This window comes from Pyricularia oryzae, chromosome 4 (assembly GCF_000002495.2).
Source record: "Pyricularia oryzae 70-15 chromosome 4, whole genome shotgun sequence".
NCBI lineage: Eukaryota > Fungi > Ascomycota > Sordariomycetes > Magnaporthales > Pyriculariaceae > Pyricularia > Pyricularia oryzae.
The window spans coordinates 2,634,967-2,662,072 of record NC_017851.1 but is presented as its reverse complement, the minus strand read 5'-3'; the positions used below and the strand labels follow the sequence as shown (position 1 = coordinate 2,662,072).

Below are 27,106 nucleotides of genomic sequence, written 5' to 3'. Positions count from 1 at the left end.
ACGATTACATGCCGGGCAAACTGTGGGTACAGCTTGACGAACCCAGCAGCAATTTGATGGAAGGAGAATCAAAGAGCATCAACACTCGTTCATGGATGATCTCCCAGAAAAGTGACCAATCGTCTTTCATAATCACTGTTGAGCTTGAGACCAGGTGGTTCCGCGTCCTTGGGATGCTTGACTGTGCCCAGGAGTCTGCAAGTATCAATCATGCTGTCTTCGAGCTAAAAGAAATATACGCGCTAGCATCAAATTACTGCGCGTTCGTTTGAAGCCCCTGCCTTTTTTTTCTGTCACCAATTTCTACTTTTCTCATTCGTTGTGTTTACGTTATCAAAATGGCATCACTCCTTCGATCTAGGGCAGTGGCCTTAGCCATGCGATGCAAGTCATCAAGTAGACAAATAATCTCAACAGCCTATACCTCAACGCCGGGCTGTGCGAGGAGGTGGTACTCTGGTAAGTCCGACCTAACTTAGTCCAGCCGCCTACTCCGAAAATGTTTTACTGACGCACGAACAATAGCATCATCTACTACGCCCGCAACTAATGAACAGGCTACCAAGCCAAGTCTAGGATCAATCAAGATCAATGGACGTGACTACCCAAAGGACTCATGGTTTAATGTACCATCAAACGTTGCCAACGCAACGTCACGGAAGCTGCATTTGCAAAAGGACCACCCCCTGGCAATAACCAGGGAAATCATTGAGAGCAAATTCCCTGCTCACATCTTCAAGTATCATAATAGCTTTGATCCCGTTGTCTCCACCTTTGAAAACTTCGACTCCTTAGGCTTTCCCGCAGACCACCCAGGCCGTGCTCGCAGTGATACCTACTATGTCAACAAGGACACACTCCTGCGAACGCATACCAGCGCTCATGAATTAGAACTCTTCCGCCGCAATGAGAGCCAGGGCTATCTGATCAGCGCCGACGTCTATCGCCGAGATGAAATCGACAGGACCCACTACCCCGTGTTCCACCAGATGGAGGGTATGCGAGTATGGGATCGGGCACAAGTGCCCGGGGGCGATGTTGCCGCGGCGGTCTGGGCTGACTTTGAGAAGTTGCCGACACATGGAGTCAAAGTTGAGGATCCCAACCCCTTCTATCACCCGGAGCGTAACCCGCTTCAGGAGCAACATCACTCGCCTGCCGAAGCCGAGGCCATCTCGGCGCACCTAAAGCGGTCACTCGAGCTCATGGTAGTGGAAATATTCACAAGGGCTCGGCAGGCCGCCAGAAAAGCCGCAGAGGAGACATCGCGGAAGGCCATCACAAAGGCTGCCAAGAAGGCTGCCAAGACAAAGGCTGCCGGTGAGGCAGTAGCCCAAGAGCCTGCAATGTCAACAGAGCCTGTTCCAGCGGTCGAAGAAGAGCCCCTCCGTATGCGCTGGGTGGAGGCATATTTTCCGTTTACCAGCCCGTCTTGGGAACTGGAGGTCTACTACGGCGGGGACTGGCTTGAGGTCCTTGGGTGTGGCGTAACCCAGCAGCATATCTACATAGAGGCAGACCAACCATCGCAACTTGGTTGGGCCTTTGGTCTCGGTCTCGACCGCATTGCTATGCTACTATTTCAGATTCCCGACATTCGGCTCTTTTGGTCTCAAGACGAGCGGTTCCTATCTCAGTTCCGCGGCGTTTCGGAGAACCCAGACTTGATGAAATTGTTCAAGCCCTTCTCTAAATACCCGGCCTGCCGAAAAGACATCTCCTTCTGGCTCAAGTCCACTTCATCAGCCGCCGGTGGTGGTCTCGGAGGTCCAAATGAGTTCCACGAAAATGATGTGATGGAGATCGTACGGGGTGTGGCTGGTGATGTGGTTGAAGATGTGCATCGCGCCGACGAGTTTGTTCATCCCAAAACTGGCAGGCGAAGCTTGTGTTACCGAATCAACTACCGAAGTTTGGAGCGCACACTCAAGAATGAAGAGATCAACAAGCTGCATAGCCAAGTTTCTGAGGAGCTGGTCCAGCGACTTGGGGTAGAAATCAGGTAGCTGAGTATGATTTCAGACAAGCTATCTGGCAAACCTTTGCTGTTTCTCGAGCATGCCAAGTTGGGGGTTTATGGTGGAGAAACCCGTTAAGGACGCGGCAGTGTTTCCGAAGAGACGAGCCGGTGGCTGAGCAGTGTGAAAGTTGATTCGTTTTCATCCCATCCGACTGGCATTGACAGTCGGTCACCTTTGAAGCCTTCACATGTGTTAATATTTGTTTCGAGATATGTAAAATAATACTACTTTGTACGATTAAATAAATGTATCTACCTTCGTAATAATACAGGGTGGGTGGGATTTTCAAACCGTCAAGACCCTTTGTATTGAGTTGTCCGTCTGTCATGATTGGCGGGGATGTGGTGGTTTGGGCTTCTGATTAAACAAACCTTCGATTTTAACACAGCCACCTTCGTTTGACATCGGCGTCACAAGGAATCTCCCATGAGGCAGCTCCGTCGTATCATCCAGTCAGTCACTAGACCGGCCCGATGTCGCGTCGACGATTGAGCCCATGGCGCATAGGAACAGGACTAATGTTTTTTTTTTCTCGTCGCTTTGGCTCGCGGCAGACTCCAAAACGTGGCAGTGTGAACCTTGAACGTCGCAAAGCTTGGCAGTATGTCAAGTGCAGATTTTACAAGTTAATTATTAAGGTAGATATTAACCAGATACATCTTAAGGCAGTGTAGGTCACGCCAGGAGATTGTGGCATTGCATGTTCGAACCGAACGAGCCGCAATTCCCATTGCATACTTTTGGTAAGATGGAGAATTGCGACACAAGCATATCGTAGTTCAATGCTGTGCCATGCTATGCTATGCCTTCTGCGCTGCATCACGTTGATTGTCTATGCCATGACACTACCGCCACTCTTAGCTTCAGCACTTGACTTGGATCGCGCCATTGAAAATTCTGTTGTTCTTGGTCTAGACTAGAATATACTCTAGTTCTAGAACCCCAGAGGAAGCAAGCGAGCGCAAGACCATGCAACCAAGGCACTGACCGATTCGGTAGGTACATTACCTAGGTGGAGCTGGTTTAGTTGATGCGTAAGGTACCGGCCAGTTGGGTGAACAAGGTAAGGTAGCAAGCATGGAGTTGAGTTGCTCTACAATGAAGCTTGTGTGTGTCTTTTAAACAGCCTATGGCAGTGCCGATTATTCATGCCACCGGCGGACCCAAGTTGCCTCTAATGAATGACTCTCCCTGTCCCGGAATGGGATCATTGATCCTGGGGACCGGGAGGAAAACCACTACCGTTTTCTTACTGAGGCTGTGTTTGGAGCCCTCGCTCAGAATTTGAGAATGTTCGTAACTGCTACGCAAGGGCGGTAGCTCAGCAGACGAAATTACGTGCTACGCGTCTGTGGCTTATGGTTGAGACGTATCGCAAGCTGACATTGTCCCAAACGATACCGGTCCCTTTCCTTTCAAAGAAACAAACGACGGGATCATCGGGATCCTCAAACAAACCTTTAATCGCTCAAGGGGTTGGGGCTGTACTGTATATAAGATGACACCAATATCTTTTTGACTCCTCCAACCTTGGGTCCCACCAATTTACTTTCAATATTGTAAGATAGACTTTGGGCGCAGAGGCTGTGATTGCTGTGTTATCCAGCGCCACCAAAGCATCTGTATATGTTTGTTGACTGCTGCGAGTAGAAGAGGGGAAGAAAATAATGTTGAGATTAGAGTGGAATAAGGCTTAGCCTTGGTATTGTTTTACTTGATCCGATGCAACGGCGCGGCTGGATTCCATTACCAAAAAAAAAAAAAAACCACCAAAACCGACCGACCGACCAAACGACGTATACTGAATCAAATAGGTGAAAAAAATGGAGGCTTTGCTTGAAGTGGCGAGCTGACCAAACATCAGAGAAATGAGAGCAAAAAGAGCGTTGCCGAACGAGCTTTCGTCTGATCAAATCACCACTTTAATGCCTGTGGATCTCTGATTTTGGGGCTTGGTAAATGGTGGGCGTTCTGGGAGGCAAAATCTTGTGGTGTTTTGGCCATCGTCGGAACTGCACCAGGATGACAACTTTTCCGCAAGCTTGGCAAAAGCGAATGAATGAATGAATGTCCGGTCCGAGTGAAGCCGATGCTGGAGAGCACAGCCTTCTTTCAATCACTACCTACCGCGTTAGGTAAGGTACAGCAACTCGTACTATAGTAGACTTGGACTGCACGAGTCTGGGCGCTGTACCCGCCACCAATTTGGACCCACTAAGCCCACCACGCGGCCACCAAGCCCGCCTGACTGACAGAAGACCGTCTTTCCAATGCGGGCGCAGCAGCAGGCCCGTGGCCACTCCCGGTACGTTTCACAGCCTGCTGTTCTGCGTCGGCTTCTGCCAACCGTCTGTTTCGTACCTTGATGAAGGATGCATATATCTACAGCTTGTCGCTGCATCAATCCTCCAACCGTTTGACTTGATTGCTCAGCTCAACAATAGAAAGCCAAACAAACAACACGAATCCAAAAAAACTCAAATATTACAAAACACCATCTTGTTCACAAACCAAGAAACGCCAAGAGGCTAGTTACCCTATCTTGCCTTACCATCAAACTTATTTGGTACTTTAACTCAACCATTTACACCCCGCTTGTTCGAATCAATTTACAGCGTGCGCTCTGGCAACCCCAGCAATTTCCAACTACCAAACTTATACTTCACACACAATCGGCATCATGTCGCAAAACGATATCAGGCCATCGCTGCCCACGCGCACCTCAACATCCTCCAGTGTTTCCCGCAGGTCCAACCTCAGCCTCGACCTGTCAAACCTGCCGCCTCTGACACAACCTGTCACACCGACCAACACCCTACTCTTCACCAACCTTCTTGACCGCGACATCTTCCGCCCCGACAACCTCGAGACTATTCGCAACCTTGTCACAAAAACCGCTCCGATACATTCTTTCGCACCCCTAAAGTCTTTTGCGCGCATCGTGATTTCTTTCTTTTCAGAGGAGGATGCCATCGCCGTCCGTCGGGTCTGGGATGGCGAAGCCACTATGGGTGCGAGCTGCAACGTCTACTTTGGCCGCCCGACCCCTCTGGATGTCAAAGAAGAGCGCCTCGCCCTGCCCGACGCCGGCAAGCTCTTCTTCATCTCGCCACCGCCGTCGCCACCCCACGACTGGGAGATGAGGCTAGAGGATGCACCAAACAAGCTGGTGCACGCCGAGGATCTGGCAGAGGCTCTGGCCAGGTTGCACCATAACAAGGACGCTTCCGGCCTTAGCGGAGTTCAGACCCCCATCTCGCCCACTGGAGGCAACACCAGGAGTCGCAGCTCTACGCTCATCTTCCAGCCCGGCCAGGACGGCGCCTCGCCTGAGCTGCCCGCCATCGCTATCTGCGATATGACCGACGAGCCGGAGGATGCATTCATGAGCCCCATCGATGTACCAAAGCCAATTTTGGCCCATACCGCACGACCTCCTGTCGAGCTTATGCACGCAGCTTGAGCGTCATACATGGTCAGCTCTGCATAAGTATTATTATTACCTGCTTCTGGCAGCTACGGGCAACAGAACACCTCCTAGTCGGGGCATCTTCAACTCAAATAATCCTCGGGAAGCAGCGGTAGTCGATAACTGATTTTTGGTCAGATATTCATGTCTCGCGCAAAACGTTCGGGGGTTCCAGCGGTGACATAAGCAAGCGCCCGCAACTGGGACGCGCTTCTTGCAGATATTGAGACGAATGAGGGTTCCCTTGGGGTTCGGAGGAATTTGTGGAATTAAAACTTGTTAAAAGTCGAGATCGGGAGTTACAAGGCGCTATACGAATACGTTCTGGTCGTGGGGAGACCAGATTAGACCAGATATTGAAATTATGCGAGACGATTGATACCACAAACAAAAATGTTGTTATTCATGATGCACATAAATCAGGCCATTGTTCCAAGACTTTTGAGGTTAACTGCATCGCCTGCTTGAGACGAGATTCAACATACTCTACTACGTATGTACCATGGAAGATATCTAGATAGGTAAGGATAGATAACCAGCTAGGTCCAGGTAGTTATAGCTCCACGTTTCTCTGTTGATTACATGCATACTAGCAGGACTACCTAGGTATCTTACTTATCTGTTACCAAACTGTCTCGGGTATGCCCGCCCCCTCCCAAGCCGGCGCGGAAAAGCTCGGTAAAGGTTGCGCATTGGCACAACCAATTCTGTCGGTGAGAAACTATCTTCCTACTTTTTAGAGTGTCCTTGCATTAGCTCAGGGCTATAATAGGTAACAAGTTGGCGGAGGCCCCTCCGTTCTTTGACTCTTGACACTGCATAGTGACCTGCTAAGATCCTGTTACTCTTTATAATGGCATCTAACTATCTAGATCGTTATTTACTCCGCGGGATCTTTGTCGCTTACGCTAATAGCAATACACCTGTCCCCCTTAAACCTTTGTCCTCGACATGCTCCAATAGCAGCCTAGGTACAGGTATTGTACCCCTCGCGACCCATCTCGTTCATTAGTCATCGAAGAAAACTCAATTTCTTTGAGCTGCTCATCCGTTGTCGTCATCCAGGCTGCTCAAAAGCAGATGCATGTGCTCATCCAATGATTCATCCCTTCCTCTCGCCTCTCGCCTCTCCCCTTGCCTGACGTCGTATCGGAGGTTTGGCTTTGCATCTGGTGGCCGCACAGCAGGGCTGGAAAAAAATACCAGCAGAAAGTATAGTTGTAGCTAAGCCCCTGCCAAGCCTCGAAACCGTGCCGATAAAAAAGTGAAATCGATTTCTGAACTCGTCGGGATCCTTGTCATCAGTCACCTCCCCTGAGGTGGCACAGGCGAAGCAGGCATATTGCGAATCTGTTTGATAAGAAATTCTCGTTCGTCGATGAATTGCTCGTCATCGGTGCGATCCTCGAGGAAATGGGACAGGAAGTTGAGGAGCTTGTCCTTGTTCATGATGAGAATACGTTGCACGGGAATCGACTTGTTTGGGTTGGCCACAAACACCTTGAAGACGTGAAAACCCTCGTACTGTACCATCTTGCGGTCGTCACGCAACAAGTTCATGCAAATTTTGAGGTGCTCGCCCGAGGCTACGTACTCGGTCATTACCGAGTAATTGGAGCGATCCAACAATATCTCTCCCAGCAGCTTGATGGACTGTCTCTTGGTCACATAGCTGCTAGACTGGACTAAAACGGTGTTGTACTTGCTGCAGAAGAGGTCGAAGTTGACTCGGAGATAGTGTGGCACCACCTCCTTTTGTTTTGTGAGAATTTCCTTGAGGCATGTTAGTCCCTGGTCATGGCTCAAAAAAGATTTCGAGACTTTTTGAACGTTGTTGCTCACTCTGAAAGTTGTAAAGGCATCAGCAGAAACCTCAAAGGATCCCCTGTCGATCCAGTCAAAAAACTTCCAGAAAACGCCAGTTCCGCTTTGTGGCCTATCTCTGTCAATTGCCTGGACGCCATTAACACTGGAGCCTGGCTGGTCGCCGTCATCGTATAGTATAACTTTGCAAGCACCCTCGTGCTTCAACACCTCCCTCAGCACGGAGCCAGCGGCCGTAGCACTCTCCTTGTGGTCGTATCCTCTACACAGTTCCAGCAGCACCTGGGGTCGTTGGTTGACCACCCAACCAAGGGCAACCGGGTCGCTCTTGGTTGAGGCCGATGCTGGGCGAAAGCGAAAAACAGAAGAGAAGATGAACTGGGCATCCTTCCGGGATTCGAACGGTAGCTTGTGGAGGTTAGCGGCCAGGGGATGTAACAGGTCTTCGTTGATAATGCCTTCGATGAGATGGAAAACTTGGTCCGGGTTGCTTTCAGAGTCTTTGGCACCCAGAAACGGTGTCCTGCGTGTCAGCTCGTAGCCCCGTGTAGTGCTAGGGAGTCTGGGAGCACACATACCATGTGTACCCTGGAGTATGAGCTTCATTTGGTTGAGTACTTTGGAGAGCTCCTCGGCCTGATTTCCGGTGCGGCCGTTAGCCCAAAGCGCGTCCACCACCGGGGCCTCGGGGCATGTAGACCAAGAAGCCTCTTACCTTTGCTGCTGGATTGTCCAATTTGAGTACATTCTCGCGAGCTTGTTTCGGCAAATCAATGGTATTCGTTCGAGTTCTGCCTCTGTTGAAAAGATTTAGAGAATACATGATGATCCCTAGGTAGCTGGCCTCCGGGCCTAATCGTCCGGACAGACCTATGCTAACCGACGTCTACGCCTCTGAGACGCCGAAAATATTCGCGGGGCCGAAGATACAGCTCTATGTGAAATATCACAAGGTCGAAAAGAGGACTGAATCGATTTTTCTGGGTGATGCGACGTATAATGCGCCAAGGCGTCACGCGGCCTCGAGTCTCGGAAGACGGTGCAGGAGCCGGTAGGAGTCAGGTCTGTTCGAGTCGGCCGGCCGAAAAAGGTGGTTAACGATTGTGCAGCAAAGCAAACCAACGAATTAAGCATGTATGAATTATTGATGCGGCCGGCTAGGGCGGTAGTCAGTATACGGTAGTGTACACCGTTGACCAGAGACGTAGCAGGAATTTCCCAATATTTTTCTGGGCGAGTCTCGACTACGGGGGACTAGGATGGACGAGCGGGCTTTGTTTGCATCATTGTTTACTCGTCGCCGTCCGAAATGCTCATGGTGCACTCAGGGGGACGGCCACTTCATAGACTACCTACGTTACAGGGGTTTCACCCTAGCGTGTAATCGCAGTCAATCAATTGGTATACCCACCTTCCCAGTGAGACCCTGGCTTGCGAGAACCAAGTTCCTCAATGTATCGTTGCGCGTAATATTTGCTGCTGGAGCACTCGGTGCTACCTTCTTTTTTCCGCCATGGTGGACCTCGTCTCCACAATACCTAGCCTCCAGGGTATCCTGCACGCGCGCGATTCGACCCCGCGGCTTCCAATCCATACTACCCCGCCATACGTAGTTGGAATTGCTTGCCTGCGCGTCTGGATTTGCCCATCCAGCAGAACCCAAACGCGGAAATTTTGTGAGCAATATAGAGATGAGTTTGTGGTGTGAGTCAAAACAGATCTGCTAGGGAAAAAATAGCCACACCAAATCCATTGGTCTACAGACATAAAGGTTCTGGAGGTCTTTCATACACATCAATCGCACATCCTCTCTCTGACTTCCGGAGAAATCATCTTGAGAGAGTGATCAATAAGATTTGAGAGTGTCCATCTGGGCCAGTGTCGCCGCCGGACAAAATGTCTATCAGCTTCCCGAAGGAGGAGGAGGCGGTCATCGCCAGATGGCGTGAGATCAATGCTTTCGAGAGACAGGTATGTAAAGCCTTTACTGCCTTGAATTTGAAGTTAGGAATAGCTATGCCGTTCAAACCCCTTCATGAGCCTAACGTCTTTTTTTCCTGTGTGACAGGTCGAGCTCTCTCAAGGCCGTCCTCTGTATACCTTCTACGATGGTCCCCCTTTCGCCACTGGACTTCCTCACTATGGCCACCTGCTCGCTTCTACCATCAAGGACATCATCCCCAGGTATTGGTCCATGAAGGGTTACCATGTTGAGAGGCGGTTCGGGTGGGATACTCACGGCCTGCCTATTGAACATGAGATCGACAAGAAGCATGGAATCTCCGGCAAAGCAGCAGTTGAAAAGTTTGGCCTTGCCAACTACAATGAGGAGTGCCGGTCTATTGTTATGCGCTACCGCGAAGAATGGAGGCATACTATCGAGCGGTTGGGTCGGTGGATTGATTTCGACAACGATTACAAGGTGCGTGGCAGGCATACGTACGATCTTACGGAGGCTACGGACCCTCTAGATTCCCCCTTTTTTTCCTGTTGCTGGCTAACATCTCCCAGACCATGGACCCCAAATTCATGGAATCGGAGTGGTGGGTTTTCAAACAGCTGTTCGAAAAGGGACAAGTCTACCAGGGCTTCCGTGTGATGCCATACTCGACTGTCCTTACCACAGCTCTGAGCAACTTCGAGGCAAACCAAAATTACCAGGACGTCACAGACCCTGCCGTTGTGGTCTCTTTCCCGCTTAAGTCAGACCCAGAGACTTCCCTGCTTGCTTGGACGACAACACCGTGGACATTACCCTCGAACCTTGGCCTTGCAGCACACCCTGATTTCGAATACGTCAAGATTCGCGACGAAAAGTCCGGCAAGAACTACATTCTTCTAGAAAAATTGATGGGAACTTTGTACAAGGATCCCAAGAAAGCCAAGTTCCAAATCCTTCAGAAAATCAAAGGCAAGGATATGCTTGGTTGGGAGTATGAACCTTTGTTCGACTACTTCTACGAGGAGTTCAAGGATGTCGGATTCCGCGTCCTGAACGCCACCTATGTTACTGACGACGGTGGTGTCGGTATCGTTCACCAGGCTCCCGCTTTCGGTGAAGATGATTACAATGTTGCATCTGAAGCAGGAATCATCAACGAGAACCGGCCACCAGCAGACCCTGTCAACGAGACCGGCCACTTCACCGACAAGGTTCGCGACTTTGCAGGCATGCACGTCAAAGAAGCCGATAAACACATCATCAAATATCTGAAAGGCACGGGGCGCTTGGTAGCCGACTCACAACTCAAGCACTCTTACCCTATGTGCCCAAGATCTGATACCCCTCTTATTTACCGCGCCGTTCCATCATGGTTTGTGCGCATTCCAGAGATCGTACCGAAGATGCTCGAGAATATCGAGACGCAACATTGGGTCCCAAGTTTCGTCAAAGAGAAACGCTTTGCCAGCTGGATCGCGAACGCGAGGGACTGGAATGTGTCGCGCAACAGGTATTGGGGTACACCTATCCCGCTCTGGGTCAGTGATGATCTTGAGGAGAGGGTATGTGTTGGCAGCATTGAGGAGCTCAAGAAGCTCAGTGGTTACGAGGGAGAAATCACCGATCTACACCGACACCACATCGATCACATCACCATCCCCAGCAAGCAGGGCAAGGGCGTTCTGAAGCGTATTGAGGAAGTCTTTGATTGTTGGTTCGAGTCTGGTTCCATGCCTTACGCCAGCCAACACTACCCCTTTGAAAATGTCGAGAAGTTTGAGAAATCATTCCCAGGCGATTTCATTGCCGAGGGTCTGGATCAGACGCGTGGTTGGTTTTACACAATGCTGGTTCTCGGCACCCATCTCTTTGGTATTGCACCATTCAAGAACTGTGTTGTAAACGGCATTGTGCTGGCCGAGGACGGAAAGAAGATGTCGAAGAGGCTCAAGAACTACCCGGCGCCTGACATCGTCATGGACAAATATGGATCTGATGCGCTGCGATTATATCTGATCAACTCCCCGGTGGTGCGGGCTGAGCCACTTCGTTTCAAGGAGACCGGCGTGAAGGAGGTCATTCAAAGGGTCCTGCTACCATTCTGGAACAGCTATAAATTCTTCGAGGGACAAGTCGCTCTTTTGAAGAAGGCCGAAGAAAAGGACTATATGTGGAACCCCACTGCAGAATCCTCAAACGAGAACGTGATGGACCGCTGGATCTTGGCCAGCTGTCAAAGTCTTCTTGAGTTCGTGAACGAAGAGATGAGGCGTAAGTATTATTTTCTTTGTTCCACGCTCTTTCCAGAAACGGTGAACCGGGACTAACGATGCAGATTACCGACTTTACACTGTCGTCCCCCGCTTACTGGGCCTTATTGACAACACGACGAACTGGTACATTCGTTTCAACCGAAAGCGTCTCAAGGGCGAGAATGGCGTAGAAGATACCGTACACGCGCTCAACACCCTCTTCGAGGTGTTGTTTACCCTTTGCAAGGGACTCGCTCCGTTCACGCCTTTCATCACGGAAACCATCTACCAGAAGCTGGCGCCGTTCATCCCTAAAGACCTGCCCAAGGAGCTGCAGAGCAGCGACATGAGGAGTGTTCACTTTTTGCCGTTCCCGACTGTTCGACAGGAGCTGTTTGACCCAGTGGTTGAACGCAAAGTCGGGCGTATGCAGAAGGTCATCGAGCTTGCCCGAGTGTCTCGTGAGAGGAGAGCCATCGGCTTGAAAACGCCACTCAAGACACTGATCGTTATCCACCATAGCCAAGAGTACTTGGACGATGTAAAATCTCTCCAGGGCTATATTAGCGAGGAGCTCAACATACGGGATCTTGTTTTGACGTCAGACGAGGCCAAGTATGGTGTTCAGTACAGCGCTACGGCTGACTGGCCAGTTCTTGGAAAGAAGCTCAAGAAGGACATGGCCAAGGTCAAGAAAGCGCTGCCCCTGCTCCAAAGCGAGCAGGTTCACGCATATGTGCAGCAGGGGACGATTGAGGTTGACGGCATTAAGCTGGATGCTGGAGATTTGGTGGTCAAGCGCGGATTGAGCCCGGCGGCGGATGGATCCTCGCAGTACCTCGAGACAAACACAGATAACGATGTGCTCATCATCCTTGACTGCGAACTCCATGCTGATCTTGCAGATGAGGGTTTGGCACGAGAGATTATCAATCGTGTGCAGAGGCTGCGTAAAAAGGCGGGCTTGGTAGCTACTGATGATGTGCGGATGGAGTACAAGGTGCTGGGAGACCCCGAGACCACCGGCATCGAAAAGGTTTTCCAGTCGCAGTCGAGCATGCTAGAGAAAGCCTTGAGAAGACCCATGGAGGGCGAGGTCGTCGACCAGCCCGAGGACGGTGTCATTGCAGAGGAGATGCAAGAAGTCCAGAAGGCTACGTTCAGGCTCCGGTTGCTGAAGCTTTGATGGGGAGATACGTCTCTTAACTAGTCTAAATCCTGTGAATGGATGTGCATGTAAAAGATGTTGGTGAGACAAAATAAGAGCATGCAAAGGCGTGTGAAGACAGTGCCTAATTGGACCGGAGACTAAGAGTGTTTGTATCTAATGGCAGCAAAAGAGAAAGAAAAAAGAAAGTTGCACAACATCATTCTATGTGCCTAAATCAGATGCCCAACTCATCGTGGCTTTTTTGCTGCGGCCTATTCAGAGGGAAAGTCAGATATTGTATGTAGAAGGATGGATATTTAAAGTATGCGGTGGGGAATAGAGGCGTACAAGGTAGCAGTCCTTGAGTTTCATAAACTCCTGTTTGCATTTGTCCTTGTGAACCGAGTTGTAGTCTGCAACGATGCATTTGCCGTAAAGAGCAGCCTGTCATTGAGAGGCGGGTTTTAGTGGCCAATGAGTGGTTGGAAGTCAGGCATTGAAAGCTTGATCCACAGCTAAACAGCAACAAATAGCAATCAATATAACATAGAAGTATCGAAAGTAAGACTGACCTCAGTAGAGCATTGTGACACAGTCTGAGCAAATTTCTGAATAGGACGCGTTCTGGGCTGCATCTTGATTGTCTCAATACTCCCGGTGCTTTCACCAGGACTTTTGATCAAATTGTCTATGACGATCCTTGGTTTTGTCCGTGTCAAAACATGTCAAACAAAACGGGCTGAGCGAATCGTTTTGCCAAACCAGTTCAGAGTTGAAATCGCTTAACAATCCACGTGACTCCGAGACTAGGTAAGGCACTTCGTCGCTCATTAACGCGCACCACGCCCGCATGCGGACTAACGCGAACCCTTGTCAAACCTTGATCCTAGCCCCTCCGCGTGGGAAAAAAAAGTGAGCAACCCAAGCTCCTCTTTGCGCGCGTCAACCGCCATCCCATTTCCGGATAGGCACGACATTCCGCGTCTTCCCCAAGTCTACCTCAACAGCTATCAAATTGTACACAAAAACAAAGACAAAATGCTCGTTGTTTGCATACATTGACCAATCAAGACATTTACTCCAGCTTCTCGCCAGCAGATGACTCAGACTAATCAATTGCTGTTCTTTGTTCTGTTAACTTGTTTTTCTTGTTCTCCTTCTTGAGTCTCGGGATCAAATGCAGCCAACAAGGAGAGCTCGACCCTAAAACGGCGACGACGGAACCAGGTTGGAGACGGCCGCGTGCCTTCTGTATGCTTTTTTCGCATTGTTCAGACCGTTGCCGGATCGATATTGAACTGGTCGTCCCCGGCCTCCTGGCGCATCAAAAACCGTATCGGTGTCTGGTTCTGTAGTCTCGAATCGAACGGGCCTTCCTAGACGATACGATACATACGGACGCAGTTTGCCTGCGCATTGATGTCGCCCTAGGTGTAGCATCACCAAACAAGCAAGACGACATTTCCAAAATCACCACTACGACGCGACAGCAAGACTATGCAAAGTAACCGTGCTTCTATTGCCTGACCCTTTGCACTCCAATATAATGACTTCGCCGGCACGCTTGCTCCCATGCCGCCAACAGACTTGCTATCATCCGACGGAGATGGCAGACCATGTTCCTCCCTGTCTTCGCATAATCTGTCTTCCTACAACCCACCTTCAAGCCCAGGACCAGTGGAGCCATACTACTCTAATGAAGGTGCGTTGATCTGGTCCAAATAGTCATCCCTGTGCGCGCGCCGGGTTCTCCAGTCGACACGAGTACTAAATAGCCCACCCGGGATACATAGAAATATCAATCATCTACGAGTCCGTACTGCGCGGACAGGAAATCCTCGCCGCCGACGAGAAGCGAACGCTCACCGAGACGGCGGCGCTCTTCGAGGGCAGCGAGCAAGTTTTCCCGCAACATGGCATCTCTACCGATGACCCGCGCCTGTCGCGCCTCCTTTTCAAGATCGGTGGTAGGCGCGGAGTCGGGCCCGGTCTGCTCAGGAAGTTCCGGTCCGTCTTAGAGGGCATGGACATTGAGATCAACCTGGATGGCCATCCTCTTCGGTCAACCGACGCCGGCGACGATGACCGGCCCGGGCTCTCGACCCGGTCCAACTCTTTTGCGCACTTGCCCGGGGCCGCAACGAACAGCAGCATATCCAGCAGTCCTCGACAGAGACCAAGAGCCGACGGCGAGGGAGATGTTCCTGTCGCGTCAAACCTCAATGGTCACTCGCGCATTCATTTCGAGGCCTTGGCCAACCCGGCGCCCAACGGAGTCGCTGCCAAGACTGACGATCCGCAACTTCCCCGCGCCGTTTCGTTTGTCTCCTCAACAGAGGACTTTCCCGCCCGGCCACTACCTGAGATTGACCCGCAAACTCCGGCGGCGCAGTGGGGAGCCGGGTTTTCTGGTAACAATGGTGCATCTGGTCAGTCGTCGCAGGCAACATCTCCAAACCGAACGCGTTCCTTGTTGCGACCTCTACCCGCAGCTTTTGGACGTGTCAACCTGCCTATCCGACCTGCTGTGCCACCATCGGTATCATCAGCCGCCGACTCGCCACAAAGACCCTCTCAACCGGTTCGCTCATTACCAGCACCTCAGGCTCAGCATGATCTGCCGATGCTGTCCAGGTGGCTACAAAGCAGCATTTCGAACCCGAGATCGTTCAGGGCCACTCCACGTTCCGCTAATCTCGATGTGCCAGAAATCAACTGGGCAGGTGGCGCACGTCCGCATCGCATTCAGGTCGCAGAGTCGTCCCTGGACGCTGATGAAATTATTTACGAGGACGAAGATGGTGACATTGGGGAGGTTCAATCTCGCAGCAACGACAACCGCGACTTCGAGGTTGCTAATGAACATCTCCAACCACCTCTGCGACCCAAGCCAACAGCTGAACCTCAGGCTGCTGCAAGCGATTTACATGATGCTGATGTTTCTGGAAACGGGGATGCAGACGGCAATGAAGAACATTTGTTTGGTTATGGCAGTTTACTCGGCCCTCAAAGAAACGATACGGCGCGTAGTGCTCGTCACCTGGCACCTTCGGCCCTTCCAAAACAATATACACGAGTATCATCTACCGAGGTTCATCGTCACGGCCAGGCCTTGAACCTAGATGAAATTCCTGGTGTCAGACATAGTGAGACACCACTTCCCCCGTATGGGTCACCTCCCAGAGATGATGAGAATTTTGCGGGTTCAAAATGGCCGGAGCGTCTTAATTCTCTACCGGCCTCGCATCCAGTCTCACAAGCGCCCATGCACCAAGAAGACCTTCAAAATGAGTCGGAACTGCAGCAGTCGGTCTTGGCGGACATGGCGGCGGCGCACCGGAGTTTCCACTCCGGTAGGGTGGGAGGACTGTTGAAGTTATGGCGTGACCAGCGAAGTCGTGTCTCAGCAAGCAATGACTACATGGAGTCTCTAGCCGGCCAGATGGAGAGGAGGTTCCTGAGCAAGAAATTTGTCAACTCATGGCGCCTGGCGGTTGGGATGGCGAGGGCCCGGAGAGCTGAGGCTGCAGAAACGGCAAGGCAACTGGTTGAGACAGCACGGCGGGAGGAGCGGATCATGAAGCGGGCCGAACGAGCTTATGAGCTCTCGCTGCTTCACAAAGCCTTCACACACTGGTGGACGGCTGCTCATGAGGAGGTAGAGAGAACCGAAATCGCGAGAAGACACTTGCTCAGGAAGAAGGTCTTCGATGGCTGGTCACAAAAAGTGTCGGCAGACAAATACAAGGCTTTCAACTTTGCCGCCAGTGGAGCGCTGCTTGCTTGGCGCACTGCCACGAAGAAACAAGAAGAGCAGGAAGAAGTCGCGCTCCAAATGCGCTCGAGAGGGCTCGTAAAAATCGCATTTGCAAAGCTTTTCAGGCGACACCAGGAGTGCGTGGCTGATGCTTTCAACTCGACTCGTCTGGGGCAGTGGGCCATTTTGACTTGGTCGTTAGAACTGCAGAGCGCCGCGAAACTGTGGACTGCTGCAGAGGCGGATGCTTCCCATATGCGCCAATCTAATGCATTGAGTATGTGGCAGTCCCGGCGCTCCGATATGTTCATGTTTCAGTCGATGGCTTCCAGTCTTGTACTCGATCATGATGCGGCTGCCATCTTTGAGTTCTGGCGCAAGCAAGCCAAGCTTGAAAGCAGATTCAGGGAGTTTTCCAACTCGCAAAGGAAAAACATGCAGGCCATTACACTGTCTACGTTGGTCCATGCTTCTGATCTCTTGCAAATGCTTGGGACCAAGGCAGATACCATGATGCTTAAAGACTTTGCTCAACATTGGCTCCGCGAGCTTCGATTGAGGGACGTTTCGAGGAGGCGGGACCACGATTTGTTGTATAATCAGCTGTACGAATGGCTGATGGAAGAGCGATATGCACTTTTCTACCGGTACTCGGAATACAACAGAACTGCCGCAGCGCTGTCTGACCTGCGAGCCATTCACGAGAGCGAGAAGCTGAGGCAGAGACAGCTTGACCTGAAATCTCAGCGGTTTCGTAGGCGTGCCTTGTTGGCTCCTTTTGTTTGCCTCATGCGCTCTCAGATATGTCACAATGACGAGGCGCACAAGTTGGCCTACGGGATCGATCTGAGAAATGTAGCAAGCAGCATAATACAAGCCTGGACCGCGGCAGCTGGTGAGCTGGAGAGCATGGCGCACGATGCCCGTCTCGGGGCCTACTGGACCGCCGCGATTACTTGTCTCGAGGGCTGGCCCAGCTTCGCTCGAGAAGTGCGTCGCCACAGACTCGCAACGACATACCACGCAGCGAGCCGGCTACGCAAGGAACGCATGGCCACAGACGCCTTTGTTACCTGGCAGGAAGCTCTGCACGACAAGTTTGTTGTGACCTGGGAGTCGGAAGCGGCCCTGCAGGACCGGCAACTGCATGAGACGATTGACCTGATGAACACCTGGATTGGTGAGACGAATCGCATGATAGTCATGAGCAGTGTCGCCAATCAAGCGGATTTGCAGGTCAACGTCAACTCATGGCGCGCTATCGCTAGTGGGCTCGAAAACCAAGAGACTGATGCTGTCATCTATGATATCGAGCGGCTAAGAAGTGCAACCCTGGAGGTTTGGGAACTCGAACTGGTCAAGCTGAGGGGTTGGACGCACACAGCCACGGAGCTCGCAGACAAGAACAAGAAGAAGCTTGCTCGCCAAGCACTGGGATTCTGGTTGAGCCAGACGCAGCCGCGTCAACGCGAGGCGGACGACATAGTCATGGGTGGCAGGACTCCGCTTCGGTCTAGCCTCCGTCGGAGCTATACAGCTACCGCCCCGCCAAACTTTGGCGGTTCCGTGTTAACGAGGCCGGGAGGTCGATCTGGAAGTGCCGACCAAGACAACTCAGACATTACAAGATCCCAGTCTCAACAGGAGAATCCTCTTGCGAGAAGGACTCAGGAGCCTTCTGGACCTCGACAGCAGGACAGTCTGCGCGGGCCCGCGTACGGAAGCTCAATATCGCAAGGAATGCCCTCGGCTTGGTTCTCTAGCCGCTTCGGGTCAAGCACTACTGCAAACACACCTTATACTCCCCAGCCAAAAGCACCGCATTCTGAGCAGCCCACTCCTCAGCACTCAACCATGGGTCGTCCGAGCGCCGGCTTCCAAGAATCGAGACTGCCACCCATCTCCGAACGGTCTGAAAACTCCACACGGCGGTTTTCAGGGGGCGTCTACCCCGACGCGGCTCCTGAAAGACCAGATGATTCGATGCGTAGTCGTAGCGAGGACCGCATTCGGTCGTTTCAGGAGAAGCTGGCGCAGGCCTCGCGATTTGCAGACTCGGTTCAGTTAGGCCCAATGTCGGAGTTTGACGAAGACGAGGAGAATGATGGTCCGTACCGGTCCTCGGCACAGTTTGGTGCTTCTACGGCTAGCTCCGCTTTCCCAGCCACTCCTGCTGCACCGCGAGCAACCGGCGCGACGCTACCTCCGTCCATACTAGTCAACACGCCCACGCGGTTCCAGAGTACCACACGCCTACCTTTTCCGTCGACGACTACTCCCATGGCGCCTCTACCGTCTCCCATGGAACGGCAGCTGCGGGAAGAGTACGTGCAGCCGTTAAACACCTTGCAGCAAGAGCAATCTTCGGCCAGACCGACTTTTGCCCGCGGCGCCAGAAGCCTTCTTGGAACAGGTGGTGCCGCGGCACGCCAGGGCGACAGCAGTAGACTGGCTCGCTCATGGATGACGGCTGGCCGGCAGCCTCGTGTAACTTTTGAGCCTGGTCTTACCGGGGCCGACAAGGAAGAAGACGACAATGGCGAGCAGTTTACGAATTTCTAACGATACTGGCTGAGTGGGAAACCTCTGCCCAGGCCTTTGCACTTTTCCTTTCCTCCTAGTTCATCTTGTTGCATCTCTTTTTCTTCTCTAACACTATACGGCTGAGCGAGGCGTTCCGGTTTGAGGGTTTGATGGGGTAGCCGAGCTGATTGAGGCGGACGATCTATTATTGTGGTTTTACTTTTCGGATTATACGGGAGTATACATGCATGGATTGGCTGTTATCCCACGTTCGACTCCTTTTTTTTTCGATTATACCCTGTTCTTACGTTGGAGTAGTAGTAAGTAGTAACGCCATTCACCAAGTCATGTCTGCTGGGCTATAGTCTGCTGCCGTTCTCGATGCAGCTTGTTTGACGAACATAGACCTCACTACACGATTGGTTAACTCACAAACAAACCCTAGCTATTGAATAAGTACATGCTGTATACAGTCACTGATGCAAAGGCTATTCATAAGTTGGCAAAGACGAACACATTGTTGTATAAACAAGTCCTTATGACAGACCCCATGGTCCAATCTGTGCTTATTACCCGCAAAATCCAAAGAATCAACCTGAGATAACTCCTGATGAAAACCCAATCATCAACACAAGACTTTGATCGTTTACCCTTTCCCTCTTCCTTCCTGTGTGCTTTCCTACCCAGTCAGCCATCCCTGTGTTGGACAAGGATCCTTGGCCTTTTTATGCAAATACAAAATCTCAAAAAAAGACGAAAAAACAAAAACTGTGTCTGCAAAATAGGTCCTTGATAGCCAACATCACCCCTGTAACCGTTACTTCCTTCAACTTGAAACCAAACAAGCTAAGTCTCGTATAACACAACGTCCGACCCGGCGCCACTTACATCGCTTGGCGTGACTCCAACTTGGGATTCCGTCCACTGGCTTGAAGCGTCGTCTAGGTCAGAATCATAGTCTTCGTTGTCTCGGTCGCTACCAGAGCCGTCATACGTGCCCGCGGCCGAACTCTCCGCGGTGATGACAGAGGTTCCCATGCTAGTCCGACGCAGTGTATCAGCCTCGCTGTGTTGAGATGCTGCATCGTCGTCTTGGTCCAAGTCCAAGTCCAGCTCCGTAGCTGGGGGAGTGATCTGATCGGCCAAGACCATTGCCATGGCGGCCTCATGAGGTGTTGGCTGTACGAAGGCGTCGCCCTCTTGTCCATCCTCGCTAACGCGTCTGGGAACACTGTTCTCCTTGTCATCGGAATTCACATCTCCGTATCCTTTAGGGATAGCAGGAACTGGAGTAGATTCTCGCCCGCCTGCCCAGCTGCTCTTCCTCATCCCCGGTCGGCCTGGCTGGCGAACACTCTGGCTACGTTTGAAACCGCCAGCAGGCACGTTGTGGTTGATTTGGCTGAGAGAAACGATGCGGCGGGCCTGGGGTCCGGGATTGGGCGGTGCAAGGCCGTTGCGGTTGGCTGCGGCTGCGGACATGGCCATATTAATGGGAACTGTACGCATCTTCTTGGAATCCTGCTTTTGTTCAGCTCCCACCGGCCGACCATCGACAGCGCCGGTGGCATCGGGATTTACATTCTTTTGCCGGGTCGATGACACTCTCTTGCGGCTCATCGCGTCACGGCCCTTTGTAAACCCGCCAGCCTTGGCCATGAGCATCACGCGTGAATGATCCATGACGCCTTCTAGGATGCGCCGCTCGAGACCTTGAGCACGGTCCTCGACCTCTCGAAGCTCCTCGCGCCGCAGTGTGACGGCAGTCTCGAGCGAGGCAACGTCGGCCGTGAGCCTCGTTCTCTGACGCGCCAACTCTTCTTGTTCCTCACGCAATTTTTGAACACTAAGCCTGAGCTCCTCCTGCTCTTTCCGAAGACGAGTGATGTCATCGTCGAGTGCCTCCTTTTGTGCTGTTCCGCGCTCAATAGCCAGTGTCGTCTCTTGCAAAGTCTTCTCGCGGTCGTCGTGCTCGTCTGAGATGCGCAGTGTCTGCGCTGCCACAAATGCCGATACATCGGCAGCCGTCTGTAATACCTGCTGGTGGACCTTCTCCAGCGTGTCGAGCTTGTTGAAGGCCTTGTCCGCGGTCTCGGTGTGATCGACGAGCTTGTCTAATTTCTCGCGAACAGCTGTGTTTTCGTCGGAAACTTTCTCTGAGAGCTTATCAATTTTCTCACCATTGTTGAGAGCACCCTCCTCGCACTTGGATGTAAGCGAATCAATTTTTTCGTGCACGATGAGCGTGCCGTCGTACTTCTCATCAAGAGTCTCGAGCTTCGTCATCAGAGCTGCACAATCGTATTTCTCCGAGAGCTTGTCAAGTCTCTCCATGACCTGCGTGTCGTCACACTTCTCGTTGAGAGCGTCGAGCTTGGCCATCAGAGCTGCGCCATCACCATCGTATCGCTCCGAAAGTTTATCAAGTCTCTCGATGACTTGCGTGTCGTCGCACTTCTCATTGAGAGTCTGCAACTTTTCCATCAGAGTTGCAGCATCGTATCTCTCTGACAGCTTATCAAGTCTCTCGATCACTTGCGTGTCGTCGTACTTCTCGATGGGAGGAAGCATGGGCAGCTCGGGCTTGGATTCGACAATCTTCTCCTGAATGGTCTCTGTAGACGACTTCGAGTGTTCAAAGTGTTCGCTGACGACGAGCAGCACGTTCTTGATGTTCTCGAGGATCTGAGGCTGGTATTCGCAAACTTTGTCGGCAAGGAACCCTTCAACGGCGCCGTATGCCTGCTTGATCTCGTCGCGCGTGAGCTGGTGCTCAACTTTGGCGTCGGCCTGGTTCTCATCCGTCTTGTTGACCAAGTCCTCGACTCGGCTGAACACTGTCTTTGATGCCTCCTCCATTTTCTCAAGCGAGTCTGTGACGGTGGCTCCGAGAGTGTCGATCAAAGTCTTGAGTTCATCCGCAACCGCTTTCGTGCCAATGACAGCTTCCTCAAGGCCCAGATCGCGGGCCTCGCCGTTCTTGGCGCGCTCTTCCATTTCGGCCTGGAAGGTTTCATACTTGGAGAGGAGCTCGCCAATCTTCTCGTCTATTTTGGCAGAAAGAGTGTCCGTAGTTTGCTTGAAGCTTTCGTCCGCCTCAAGCTTTGCGCCGACCACGCCTGCTCGGGACTCCTCAAACTCGATCTTGACCGCTTCGAACATGACCTTGAGGTCGTCACTAACGCCGGCGCTCTTGCCAGCCGTTTCGCCAATGTCTTCAAGAAGCTTGGTGAGCGAGTCCACGCCTATTTTTCCTTCTTCCAACTTCTCCTTGACAGAAGTCTGGAACTCCTCAAGGAATGCCTTGACCTCCTTGACGTTCTCGTTGACGCCGACAGTCTCGGCCTGGCGGTCATCGAAAGCCTTTGCGGTGGCTTCGGCATCTCCGGACACCTTCTCCTTCAAATCATTCAATAGGTTCTCAAGCTTTTGAAGGTCTTCCTTGTTGGGCAACGCTGCGAGGTCAGCCTTGACCATCTGGTCAACCGCACTCTTGACGTCTAGGCAAACCGCTTCGAGGGCGCCGACGTCGGTTTTGGTGACTCGCTCAGGGTCGGCGAGCTGTTTGTCATGGCGATCTCTCATCTCCTCAAACTCGTTGGCAACCTGAGCGATCAGAGATTCAATCTCCTTGAGATCTTGCTGACGCGAGATTCCCTCTAGGCTACCGTCAAGCTTGGCCGTGAGCCCGGCAAGCGTCTCCTTGCTCTCCAAGACTATGGTCTCGAGGGCGTCAATGTGATCTTTTCGCACAGCCTGCTCGCCATCCATGAGGTCATCAAGACGGGACTTGGCGTTGCGAAGTATGGTTTCGATGGCTACCACATCTTCTCGCGTCGCCGCGTCCGTGGCAGCGGGCTCTCGGCCGCTGGCAGGCATGTTGGACACAGATTCTTGGAGCTTTTCGAGCATGGAGACTATACCAGAAAGGTCGTCTTTGGAAGCCACGTCTTCCTTGGAGATGGATGCGGCGGCTGTCACAGGGGCGGCGTTAGTCTCTATGCCGTCAACTTTGGCGCCGAGTTGAGTAATGAGCCCTTCCAGGGTTTTGATGTCGTCTTGCCGCAGAACATCTGCAGGCACAATGGCGGCGGGTGTCACAGGGACGGTGCTAGTCTCTATGCCGTCAACTTTGGTGCGGAGTTGAGTGATGAGTCCTTCGAGATTTTTGATATCGTCTTGCCGCAGCACATCTACCGGCACAATTGCGGAGCTGTTGTCGCCGATCATGGCGACAGCCTTGTCGTTGCTAGTGTCCCGCATGGTTCCGATTTCTGACTTCACACCATCTAGTCCGCTCTTGAGTGCATCGAGGATCTCGTCGTTTGCCGTCAGGTCAGATGGTTTGTTCGCCATTTTCTCGATACAGGCCTTCAAATCCTCGAGACCTTCCTGCAAGGCATCCAGCACCTCGTTGGTTCCAGCGATGGGTCTGTTAGCCATCTCGTTACGGAGGCTGCCAATACCATCCTGCAGAGCCTCGAGGACTTCCTTGTTGTTACTGCCTCCATTGTTTGTAGAAATGGCAGACATCGGCACTAGTGAAGAGTTGACCGTCTCGCGAAGGTTTTCGATCTCGCTCTGAAGCACCTCGCGAGAGCTGTTGGAAGACTTCGAGACAAGGTCAGAAATCTCTTCGCGGAATAGATCGAGAGTGCGGACAAGCCCTTCGAGAAACTCTTCTTGCCCCGCTGCTCCCGAAGCTCTCTCAAGGTAGCTTTCCATGTCGATGCGCAACTTTTCGAAACCATCCTTGGTCGCATCAAGAACTTGCTCCGTATCCCGCCCGTTGGCGGCTACATTCTGTTTAGCCTCCTCTGAGACGGCATGGAACTCCTCGCGCATTACTTGCATAATCTCGCGGATCCGGTCTTGGATCTCCTCGTTGTCTATGCCCCTTTGGATAAGAGAGTTATCCTGCTGCGGGAACTCAATGCCTTCTAAACCCTCCCGAACCGCGTCAACCATGTCCTTCTTGGAGAGCTCAGCACCCATCGCCGAGGGGGCAACAGGGAATTCGAATTCCTCCAAGCATTCACGGACTGCGCCCAGGATCTCGTCTCGCGACAGGCTGGTCTGCGGCTCGACGTGCGGCGGAGTGAAGTGCTTCAGACCCTCCACTACAGCCTGGAACACTTCTTCACGCGTGGCGCCTGGAACAACTTCGTTTTGAGGCGCGTATTCGCGGAGGCCTTCCTGTAAACAATCGAGGACCTCGTCGCGCTCGAGGCCGATTTGCTGAACCTGTATATCTGGCTTGTACGTTTCCCACGCCTCCTGGATGGCTTGCATAACATCGTCCTTGGTCATTTCGTCCTTTCGAGGCTTGTTCATGGCTTGCGAGTCTTTCAGGGCCGATCGCATCGAGTTGTAGATCTCCGAGTAGTCCACCACAGGGCCACGAGACGCTGCGGTAGACTGGCGACGATGCTCCCTCATGAGCTGGTTCATGTGCTGCTTCATTTCTTCAAGACCATCATCTATGATCTTGGCCATGTCTATTCGTGTCACGCTCTCATCCCGGTTTGGTTTTTTGGTTTGAACCTCTTCGAGTCTGCGACCGATCTCTCGGCCCATTCCGAGCACCTCTCCTCGAAGCTCCCGAACAAGTGCCTTAACCTCAGCAGTGAGACCTCCTCCCTGGGCCACACTATCCTTAACAGCCCGAATGCTTCGAATGACATCTTCGGTAATAATCTCAGCCTCGCCGGCTGGTGGAGCCGAAGATGCGCGAAAACCGAGGTCGGGCAGAGCGCGGGCTCCCGGCGGTGGGAATCCAGATCGACCGAACTCGAGCTCCCGCGCAGCCGGAGAGGGGTCTTCATCGAAGCTGAAATTCCTGGGTCTACCAGGTGGGGGGTTCCAGTTGCCGTTGCCGTTCCCTTTGCCGTTGCCACCTGAGAAAACGATCGACTGATCCTGGCTGGTCTTGACAAGCCTCAACAGCTCTTCAACCTTGGCCGCTGTCGCCATACCAGACATCTTTTCCGCGAGCTCGGACAGCCGAGCGACCAGAAGGTTCTGCCCATCCTTTGTTCCCATATCGCGCACAATTTTCTCCAAAAGGCCCATCGTGGCTGGGCCGTCACTGCCGCAAAGCGAAGGAGTGCTCATCCTATCACCATCCAGGGATGCGGAGAAGCTGTTGGGTGAGGGAATACGGGGGAGCGAAAAAGGTCTCACAGACTTTGCTGATATGGACGGTGCACTGTGAGGCTTGTTGTCAAGAAGCAAATTTCCGCCATAAGCATCCCTTAGTGTTGATTTCGAAATTTCCTGAGTGTTGCTGACGAGATCACGCAAACTCTTTCTTATATCCTCATCCCGGGTATTGGTGGCCTCCTTGAGACTCAACAGATCGGTCGCATTGTCTCGGCTCCTACGGCTCAGCTGTGCCATCTCCTTTTGCAACGAGGTAGCAATATTGGTGAGGCTAATAATCTGTTGTGAGAGCGAGTCTATCGCCACGGAAGGCTGAGACTGTTGCCTGACCAGGGCATTCGAGTTGTTGGTCTTATTTGAAAGAGGCGTTTCGGGCAGTTCTCTAGCGGCGGCAGGGGCAGGTTGTGGGACGGGCAGTTCCCTTGCCGTCTTCTCCCGTGTTGGGGTAGACATGTTCTGCAGCGCCAACATGGTTGCCGACTGTGGAGGGGTGTTCTCGCCGAGAATGCTCTGTGTAGACCGACGTGCGATGGGCCGAACAATCGGTGTCAAGCTGGGGCCTGGCGATAGCGCGAGAGCATTTTGTCTGCTGCTGTCCTCGGGGCTTTTGAAGTCACTGAAGGGGTCCTTTGGCGTGCCCGGCCGAGGAAACTTCTCCATAGACTGTGGGGTTGATGAAATAGAATCGCGGCCACCAGTTCCATTCTCCAGTAGGAGCCCAAATTCTCGTACCGTACTGGGCTGCAGAGACTGCATGCGGCGGTGGACTGGCGTGGTCTTGATGAGAGATGACCTCTCCGGCGAGACTTCACTTTTTCGTTTTGATCCGGGGCCAGGATTGAGGGAGTTCTCGCGCGCCTTTTCGGTGAGCGCCGCATGTGCTGACTGAATGGCCGCCGAGGTGCCTGGCTTCGATGGAGAACCGAGGCCTGGTGATTGAGGATTGGGGTTAAGAGGCAGAGGTGGTGGCGCTCTTTCGGGGTCAGAACTATCCCACCTGTTATTGTCGATACTGAATCAGCAAAAGTCCAGTGCGGGGACAAGGAATGTGTTGTTTCGCTGCCAGTGACGCCGCCATCGCGGGAGTCAAACAAAGCACAACAAATACGTACATTGGTACCAAGGCACGGCTGTTGTCAGGTAGGGAACCGGAATGCTGATGTCTCAGACTCCCATACACCTGGCTTGGTGCGTCCCTTTCTATGGGAGGCATCTTCTGTAATAATTTCTTTATTGTGTTCTGGTGTTCTCCAGTATGTATAGTCGCTGTCGATTCGGGGGTACTCGTTTGATACCTCGGAATGGATGGAATACGGCGGCTTTACATGACAGTAAGTCAGAATGGAGCGCCAAACCGCCGTCTTCGAGGCGGCTATAGGTTTTAGAGGTACTGTATTTGGTGATGGAAATTTTGAGCCTGTGGAATCCAATGCTAAGATCGATTGACTGCTACAAGGGCGGTAAAAAGTTTCAAGTGTGGAAAGATATCGTAGGTAGCAAGATTGATTGACGCCAGCTCAGGAGGAATTGTACCTTGACTTGGAGTATAAATTCGAGATTTGAGGAGCAAAGCTGACGTCGGAATTGTTTGTTATTTTTGGGGAAAGAGGGAGCGGCGCGCCGGGGTAAAGGTAGCTCCTCCCGGTCTGGATGCGTTGCTATCCTGATTTTGTTTGGCCGCATGCAGGACGGCCCAATCCAAATGTAAACATGATCGCTCACCGTGGCAACCGATTGTGCAGGGGTAGCTTTTGTGCGTTGTCGCCTCGAGTGTCCAGGCGAAGTGGGGGCAGGTGCATTTGACATCATCCCCACCTCGTCAACTCATCCTCCAAAAGTCTGAAATCAAAGCTAAGAAAATGGTAGTAATGGGCCGCCCTTTAAAACCACACTGCTTCTGTAGCTCGCCCAACTAATCCTACACAAAGAACGAGCGTACAAATGCACTAATGACCATGATTTTCCCTAATGCTTATAGAGGCAGGTACCTATGGAGGTAGTTTACA

The 27,106-nt window shown here is 52.2% G+C and overlaps 7 protein-coding genes across 7 annotated transcripts; 4 read left to right on the top strand and 3 right to left on the bottom strand.

Moving 5' to 3' along the window:
- Nucleotides 1-46: 46 nt before the first annotated feature.
- Nucleotides 47-2,309, top strand: MGG_03217 (phenylalanyl-tRNA synthetase). Its single transcript, XM_003716714.1, has 2 exons — nucleotides 47-459; nucleotides 526-2,309. The coding sequence occupies exons 1-2, from the start codon at nucleotides 339-341 to the stop codon at nucleotides 2,004-2,006; spliced, it is 1,602 nt and encodes a 533-aa protein (XP_003716762.1). The 5' UTR covers nucleotides 47-338; the 3' UTR covers nucleotides 2,007-2,309.
- A 2,039-nt stretch (nucleotides 2,310-4,348) lies between these two features.
- MGG_03218 (uncharacterized protein) lies at nucleotides 4,349-6,090 on the top strand. Its single transcript, XM_003716713.1, has one exon. The coding sequence runs from the start codon at nucleotides 4,702-4,704 to the stop codon at nucleotides 5,482-5,484; it is 783 nt and encodes a 260-aa protein (XP_003716761.1). The 5' UTR covers nucleotides 4,349-4,701; the 3' UTR covers nucleotides 5,485-6,090.
- Nucleotides 6,091-6,211: 121 nt separating this feature from the next.
- MGG_03219 (conidiophore development protein hymA) lies at nucleotides 6,212-8,627 on the bottom strand. Its single transcript, XM_003716712.1, has 4 exons — nucleotides 8,030-8,627; nucleotides 7,893-7,950; nucleotides 7,333-7,814; nucleotides 6,212-7,263 (listed from the first exon to the last, which is right to left on the bottom strand). Exons 1-4 carry the CDS (start codon nucleotides 8,135-8,137, stop codon nucleotides 6,796-6,798), a joined length of 1,116 nt encoding a protein of 371 aa, XP_003716760.1. The 5' UTR covers nucleotides 8,138-8,627; the 3' UTR covers nucleotides 6,212-6,795.
- Nucleotides 8,628-8,933: 306 nt separating this feature from the next.
- MGG_03220 (isoleucyl-tRNA synthetase) lies at nucleotides 8,934-12,962 on the top strand. Its single transcript, XM_003716711.1, has 4 exons — nucleotides 8,934-9,285; nucleotides 9,383-9,736; nucleotides 9,826-11,527; nucleotides 11,592-12,962. Exons 1-4 carry the CDS (start codon nucleotides 9,211-9,213, stop codon nucleotides 12,692-12,694), a joined length of 3,234 nt encoding a protein of 1,077 aa, XP_003716759.1. The 5' UTR covers nucleotides 8,934-9,210; the 3' UTR covers nucleotides 12,695-12,962.
- MGG_14869 (uncharacterized protein) lies at nucleotides 12,653-13,424 on the bottom strand. The gene is made up of 3 exons (XM_003716710.1): nucleotides 13,231-13,424; nucleotides 13,007-13,102; nucleotides 12,653-12,930 (listed from the first exon to the last, which is right to left on the bottom strand). The coding sequence occupies exons 1-3, from the start codon at nucleotides 13,291-13,293 to the stop codon at nucleotides 12,907-12,909; spliced, it is 183 nt and encodes a 60-aa protein (XP_003716758.1). The 5' UTR covers nucleotides 13,294-13,424; the 3' UTR covers nucleotides 12,653-12,906.
- A 143-nt stretch (nucleotides 13,425-13,567) lies between these two features.
- Nucleotides 13,568-19,566, top strand: MGG_03222 (uncharacterized protein). Its single transcript, XM_003716709.1, has 2 exons — nucleotides 13,568-14,360; nucleotides 14,452-19,566. The coding sequence occupies exons 1-2, from the start codon at nucleotides 14,231-14,233 to the stop codon at nucleotides 18,975-18,977; spliced, it is 4,656 nt and encodes a 1,551-aa protein (XP_003716757.1). The 5' UTR covers nucleotides 13,568-14,230; the 3' UTR covers nucleotides 18,978-19,566.
- On the bottom strand, nucleotides 19,315-26,689 carry MGG_03223 (uncharacterized protein). The gene is made up of 2 exons (XM_003716708.1): nucleotides 26,213-26,689; nucleotides 19,315-26,097 (listed from the first exon to the last, which is right to left on the bottom strand). The coding sequence occupies exons 1-2, from the start codon at nucleotides 26,311-26,313 to the stop codon at nucleotides 19,785-19,787; spliced, it is 6,414 nt and encodes a 2,137-aa protein (XP_003716756.1). The 5' UTR covers nucleotides 26,314-26,689; the 3' UTR covers nucleotides 19,315-19,784.
- Nucleotides 26,690-27,106: the final 417 nt, after the last annotated feature.